Raw genomic sequence first — 7,806 nt, forward strand, 5'->3', positions numbered from 1 at the left:
TGTCGATAGTACTCGATGAAGTAACGCAATGCAAGAAGTTCTTTATCTGTGACGCAATAGTTTTTCTCTGCTTATTTAGTGTGCGGCTTCCATAGGCAATAACTCTTTCTGTACCATTTTGGACTTGGCTGAGTACGGCACCTATGGCAACATCACTTGCATCCGTGTCTAATATATAATTTCCATGATCCAATGGATAAGCCATAATTGGTGACTTGGTCAAGATAGTTTTGATTAGGTTAAAGGATTCCTTACATTCTTCTGACCAATAGAAAGGTATGCTCTTCCGAGTTAAATTTGTAAGTGGTTTTGCAATTTCCGAATATCCTTTAATAAAGCGACGGTAGTAGCTTGCCATTCCTATGATTTGCCTCACCCCTGTCACGTCTTTTGGTTCCGGCCATAGTGCTATCTTCGCTATATTGTCCGAGTTTGGTTTCACGCCTTCCTTTGAGACTATTTGTCCTAGAAACGTAACTTCCTCTTGTAAAATCTGGCACTTCTGAGGTTTGAGTTTGAGTCCGGCTTCTTTCATCCTTAACAAAACTTGTTCTATTCGTTCCATGTGTTGTTCAAAACTAGACCCAAACACAATAACATCATCCAAATATATAAGGCAGGTTAGCCATTGTAACCCACTCAGTGCAAGTTCCATTACCCGCTGGAATGTAACTGGTGATCCTGTCAAGCCAAAAGGCATCCTCGAAAATGCGTACAACCCATATTTAGTTACAAATGCCGTTTTAGGAATGTCCTCCTTCTTTACTGGAACTTGGTGGTACCCAGCAGTCAAATCAAAAGTCGAGAAATATTTTGCACCTGCAACTGCATCGAGGCAGTCTCTCGTTCGTGGTATTGGGAATGCATCCTTATTTAAAGTTACGGCATTTAATTTCCTATAGTCTACGCAAGGACGGATCTTTCCATTTTTCTTCCGAACTAGCACGATTGGTGATGCCCATGGGGAATTTGACTTCGTTATTATCCCTTGTTCTTCCATTTGCTTGATTAATTTTCTTTCTTCTTCTCTCATGTTGACCACACATGGCGCCATCATCAATGAAGAATTTTCAACAAAATTTTGTGAAGGTTCTATTAAGACCTCGGAATTATCTTCTTTTTCATTTCTTTCTATAAAGACGTCAATGATTGCTTCACTGGAGCCAGGAACTTTAAAATCATCCGCTGATCGGACCTTTCTAGTCGTCTCAGGATTTCCAATTTGGATACATGGAATTTCAATGTTTGAATTTTTAAATTTAATTCTCCCTTCTGACAGGAGTATATCAGCAGGCCCATTGGTAGAACTTTGAAGGATATCCATGCCTAAGAGTCCTTCATCAGCAATTTCAGCAACTATGGCTTCATGCTTAACTTTAAAATCCTCTAAGTCGAAATCAAAAAGAGCCTTCCCTAATTCAACTAAGGGTGCTCCACATGCACCAGTCAACTTTGTTGTTGGATGCAGCATAGGCCTCTCGCTTTCCGGTATTTTCCGGTAAACACGGTCTGAAATAACAGTCTTTGTGGCACCTGTATCAGCCGTAAAAATCATTTTGATTCCTTGTACTTTGCTTCTAATGTATAAACCATTGTCAATTGGTTTTTTCCTTCTAATAATTTCTGTTGGTGAATCATTTTGTACAATTGATTGGTTAGAATTTTCTTTTAATTCAGATTGGCTGATTTCAGTAAGGGTCTGTCCTTGGCCACTCAGGTCGACCCCATCTAGTTTAAATGTGCAGGCAAGGAAGAGCTGGCTTGCAATTCATTCCTGTATGATGTATTTGTTTGTCTTTCAGGCGTATTCCTCCTTGGGTTCATCTGACTTGCAAGTTGGAATATAGGAGGTCTGTGGAGAAAATTTGATGATCCATTTTGACATACTTTTTGTTGCACATTCTGCTCAAAGTATGGATTATTTCTTCTTTCTTGGACGTCTTGTCTGTGTTGACCAAAGTCTCTGCGAGGCCAATATGGATTCTGCTCTGTTGGTTTAGAATTGTTTTCTGGGGATACCATTTGTGAATTCCCAGGTCCAGTATGGTTATTACCATGTTGGTTGGATGGATACTTCCTCTTTGATTTTCTGGTCAGCTGATAACATGTTTTAGCTTCATGGCCATGTTTATTGCAGATTTGACATTGCGGTTTGCTTCTGTCATCTTTCCTTACATCCAATTCCTTAATAATGCTCCGCAGTAGATCCTCTTTCTCCTTTTCTCGACTTTCCGTCTTATTAGTATCATGTCCCTTCAGATTCTCCTGTTTTTCTATAGGGAAAGCGCCTTTTTCTTTGTTTAACTTTTGTGAAACCTTTCGTGTTTGTGACGATATGGCATCATCTTCCTGTTCACTGTCGGTATCACTTTCTAAATCTTGAAGTTCGGTCCTCCTGATCTTCTGTCTGTTCTCTCTGTAGTCTTCCTTCCCAGGTTTTCTTCTTGTGTCCTCGTACATCATCATGTAATATACGGCTTCATCTATATCCTTTGGCTCTTTATGGTATTCGACTTCGAAGCTTGCCTTAGTATTCAGTAATCCATCATAAAATCTCAATAGGTCTTCGGTTCTTGTTGAATTGTTTCGGTTTCTATGAGCTTTCCCATACAGGCATTTGAGATCTGCTGCATAATCTCTGATTGATTCTCCAGGGCGTTGCACTCGACGACTGAACTGTGCAGAATAGGTCTTCGCAGTTTCTATATCTTTATATCGATTTCCCAGTTCTTCAACCAGCTTGTAGTAATTACCCCTGGTTCTTCTTGATAACTGGCCGAATACGAAATATCCAACTTGTCCTTGGAAACAAGGTAGCATTTTGTTCAGTCTAACATTTGTTGACCATCTATTTCTTTCTGCCAGATCTTCAAAACGATTGATCCAGGTCTTCCAGTTCTCTTTTCCTGTGAAGTTAGGGATTCTAACTGTTCGGCTTTTCTCATCCCGTGTAGTACCCATGATTTCATGTGCTCTTAAGCTTTCATTATCTTATGTATCTTCTGCGGAAGCGCTCCCCTCTGATTCTGAATCTGTAAAATCTCTTGTGTTGTTGTTTCCTTTATACTTAAATGGCCTCCTATGTGTTGCCTGTATAGTTTCTCGTACATCGTTAGGGTTGTGTTCCTTCAATTTGTAGAGTATCTGACGGTTTATTTGCATGATTTCCTGGGCCATCTGCATATTTTCTCTAATGCCGTCCCTTGTTACCAGCAGAACCGATGTGATTTCTCTTATTTCCTCTACTACATTCTCTAATGCTAATGATATAGACTTCAACATTTCAGTCTGATCATTGTGGTTGTCCTCCCGTCTTGATGTAGACTCTTGATCTCTCGGTATCTGTTCTTCGTTGATATCTTTGCTATGCTTCTCAGGACCTTCAGTAGTACTCAGAACGTTCACATCATCATGATCTTCTTCATCAAAAACGCGCAAAGGAGAATTCCGGCAACTTCGGCGTCTACCACTTCTTGGCATTTTCCAAATTACGTATCGTAATTGAAGGAGATCTAGTTACTATATGTATTCTTATTTTATTTAATTGTTTGTTTATAGTATTTTTATAGTATGTAATGGTTACATGATTTAATCTGAAGTATTGTGATTTAGTTATCTTGGAGGGGACCTAAGAATTTACAATTATTTATATTTGATGAGACGTAAGAATTCGAATCGCTGGACCAATATATAGGAAATACTGATCCCACCGCTGCCACCAAAATTTATGTAACGGCCAAGCGATTGATTTTATAGTAGCTCCCACCAGTTGTCTTCCTTGACAACAATCCAATATTTTGAAAATTGACTCTGATGTAAAGTTTACTAATTTATTGAGTTATGTATAAGTTAGGTGAAGTTTGTTATACAACAATGTAATACTCCAGAAATATTTCTGGGACTTCATGCACAGAATATAAAAGAACAATCGTAACAATATCAATTACAATAGAGTTATAGCGACTGAACCTGGTGTCAATTGTATGAATTAATACTAAGTTATAGTCTGACCCAACCAATGAAAGGTGAAGACAACAAATCCATATATTAAATTATCATTGGTATAAAATAATAACCGGTTCCCCTCTTTAGATTGATTAGTTGAATTGTTACTTCTATGAATAATATTCTGAATCTTACACTTATTATTAAATTGTGACTTTACACCAGTAATTCTGAACACAGGTAACTGGGAATGATTCTTAACCTAAGTAATTACCTAATCTAATCCTAATTAATTAATTAATCTCCAGCAGGGCCGTAAATTACATGGAGGCGGAGGAGGCAGCTGCCTCCTCCAACTTTTGAGCCAAAAAAAAATTAAAATTTAAAGTTCATTAGAATTAAAAAAAAAAAAAAATACCAAACAAAAGAAATCGACAGAATAAATTAAAATGAAAGCAAATCAAAAATATTAACTTAAAGACGTGCACATAATTCCGTTTCGATCAACCAAATTGGTTCCACTACTTCAAAAGACATTGCCGACAAAAAAGTTATTTCAGATCGCCGTCTGCTTTAGCGCGTTCATTTCACTTGTCACATCAAAGGTACTGCAAACGATTGATCCATTTATCGACATAACTGTTTTCGCTTAAAACAATGCACGTGAAACTGTTCACATAGATATTTTAATATTACATTGATCATGTTGATGATGCTGTCGTTCTTCTTAACTGAGAAATCCCGATTTTGAAAGATTAAAGAAAAGAAGATAAATATGTAAGTGTTAATTACATGAAGTTAATTGGAATTTTCATTATCTGCTTTGATATTCATTAAACTTTTCAATTTAGATCAAACTCATTTATATGCCTATATATAAGCTATGTTAACCAGCATATTCAAGAAAATGTAAATTTTACCAAACTTTGATTTATATACAGTTTTACTTATTAAATTAAAATTCATTTCTTCACTCAGGGAAATTATTTTACGGCATTGACTAAAACATGTCTCATTGAATAGAGTAATAATTTTCAAATTAATATTTATAGGTCAAAGCGACACAAGACAGAACATGGGAAGCAGCAGCGCTTAGATGTATATTTTGCTCCAAACAGATCAAATAACCCTGATTTGGTCAACATTGCAACATAAGAAGACGATACCAGTGGTTCAACTGATAGTATTCCTAGTACCAGTGGTACTGCTGTTATTTGTTCTACTACGCCACCACCCCAGAGTTCTTGCATTGAAGAAACAGGAAAAATAGGATCCGATCCTGCGTTGTTATGTTGTAAGCAACTATCAGATGAAGAACGACGGAACATTCTTTGTCCTGAAAACAAACTTCCACTATCATTCAAATATCCCAAGAATAGTCAAGATCGGCGTTACAACAGATCATGGGAAGACACGTTTCCATGGTTAAGCTACTCCGCATCTGTAGATGGGGCTTATTGTGCGGCTTGTATTGCCTTTCAGGACCCAAGTGACGAAAGACAAAACCCGGAATTTGTTCAAGTCCCATTTCGCGACTGGAAAAACGCAATGGGTGAAAAACGGGGTCAGTTAAAAATACATGCACACAAAAGCATTAGAAATGCGGGACAGTTTCTTGGCTATTTCTAATATGGAAAAACCGGCTGTCACTCAAAGCATCAGTAAAGCTAGGTCAGACAAAATAGAACGAAACAGGGCAGCTCTGACATCTATAATTGATATTATTATCACTCTAGGTAAAAGAAATATAGCCTTTAGAGGTAACTGGAACAAGGAAATCTCGGAAGAAGATGGGAATTTTATGTTTTTTATTAATTGGAAAGCTACCTTTGACGAAACATTGAAATGGCATATTTCAAAAGAAAACCCTTATGGTAAATACCTTACTCCTCGAGCTCAAAATGAATTCATCTTATGTTGTGAGCAAGAGATTAGAAAAAACATTCTAAAGCGATGTGAACAATCTCCCTTTTTTAGTGTTATGGCGGACGAATGCACTGATTGTTCAAATCAAGCCCAGCTCTCTATTTGCATTCGTTACATTTATGAAGACAATAAGACAAGTCAAGTGACGGAAGACTTTTGCGGATTCATTGAACTAAAAAGTACTGATGCGAAAACGATTTCAAATTGCATATTAGAAAATCTTCGTAAATGGGGCTTCAATTTAGCCAACCTCAGGGGACAAGGTTATGATGGTTGTTCAACTATGTCTGGTGAGGTTTCAGGTGTGAAAACACGTATTATCGAACAACTGCCAAACGCCAAATACTTTGTGCATTGCAGATCCCATTGTTTGAATTTAGTTATTGTCAATAGTTGTCAAAATATTCCAGTGGTACGAAATTTCATGGCCATTCTTGGGAAAATCACATGGTTCATTAACGGTTCTAGTAAAAGAAAGAACATTATGAAATCAACGCTAGATCTGCCTGCAGAATCTAATTTAGAATTTGACATGCTGTATGATGAAGAAGAGCGTGTTTTTGATCAGGAAAAGCGATGTTTGCCAACACTTAGCGAAACTAGATGGACCTCTCGCGTAGACACTTTAACATGGCTATTGAAACACTATACTAAAGTTCTTGACATTTTACAAGAAATCGAAAACAAGACAGTTGGACACTCTGATGCAACTGTTTACAGCACAACTCTTCAGAATTTTGAAATACTACAGGTAGCCGTAGTTACACAGTTTGTACTTGGATACATTCGACCCCTGTCAATTGCACTGCAGTCAGTTAATTGTGATTTAGTTGAGGCTCATACGCAGGCAAGACTTTTAGTGACAACTATGACCGTTATTCGTACAAATTATGACAAACAATTTCATGATTTGTTTCAAAGGGCGTCTGCTATTGCTACAGAAAATGAGATAACCGTGAAACCGCGGACAGCTGGACGACAAAGACACAGGGCAAACGCCGCAGCAGAAACCGTCGAGGAACACTTCAGGATCAACCTGTTTATTCCTTTCATTGATCATGTCATCAGCCATTTAAACAGCAGATTCCCAGAGGAAGTAAAACCTGTACTTTTCGGATTTTATTTAATGCCACGTTTCCTCCAAAAACTTAATGACGATATAGTAGAAATAATAATGGAGGAGTATAGAAATGACATTCCGTTCCCTGACGATTTTCAACAGGAGCTTCATCGATGGCGAAATTTCGTGCAACGCAGTCAAATTCCTGAATCATACTCGGTTGAGGCCGTTCTTAGTTTCACATCGGACTACTACCCAAACATTCGACGTATTATGCAGTTATTGTTATGCATACCGGTTGGATCATGTTGCTGCGAGCGTTCTTTTTCAGCTTTAAGGAGACTGAAAACCTGGATTAGATCAACAATGACAGAATCACGCTTATGTGGCCTATCCATGTTACAAATACACAGAAGTGACGACGTTGGTGATATTGATAAGAGTGCGGTACTCAAACGGTGGGATGCATCTGGTCATCGAAAGATTGAATTAGCATTTGATGTTGCACCTGAGTCTGAGGACTTGTGACTTGATCTATTCGACTACTGGACAAAAACAAATGTTAATGTCATTGTTTTTATCTTGAAAACATGCAGCTTAATTTCAATATACTAGTATTTGAAATCGTGTTTATTTAATTGCATATCCTTATAAGAAATAGAATTTATGTTGTTTCCAATAACTAAGAACATGATACCTCCCTTAAAAAGCATTCCAAATCTTTCTTTTAGAATGAGTTAGTCAAGTAACATCTTAGAAGGCCCTAGAATCAAGGATTTTGCACGAAACGTGTTCAGTGTGCACAAAATGTGCTCAGCGTCTGGGGGGCCTGGGCGGCCCCCAGACCTCCGCCTAATTTCCTGCCTCCTCCAAAT

The 7,806-nt window shown here is 37.8% G+C and overlaps 1 protein-coding gene across 1 annotated transcript; it reads left to right on the plus strand.

Annotated features, from left to right (window-relative positions):
* The first annotated feature begins 5,545 nt into the window (after positions 1-5,545).
* LOC130053816 (52 kDa repressor of the inhibitor of the protein kinase-like) lies at positions 5,546-7,459 on the plus strand. Its single transcript, XM_056161410.1, has one exon. The coding sequence runs from the start codon at positions 5,546-5,548 to the stop codon at positions 7,457-7,459; it is 1,914 nt and encodes a 637-aa protein (XP_056017385.1).
* The last annotated feature ends 347 nt before the right edge of the window (positions 7,460-7,806 follow it).

Source organism: Ostrea edulis, chromosome 4 (genome assembly GCF_947568905.1).
Source record: "Ostrea edulis chromosome 4, xbOstEdul1.1, whole genome shotgun sequence".
Lineage (NCBI taxonomy): Eukaryota > Metazoa > Mollusca > Bivalvia > Ostreida > Ostreidae > Ostrea > Ostrea edulis.

What these genes read in the sequence shown, in the direction of transcription:
- LOC130053816 (XM_056161410.1), top strand. Translation starts at nt 5,546, where the DNA reads ATGCGGGACAGTTTCTTGGCTATTTCTAATATGGAAAAACCGGCTGTC.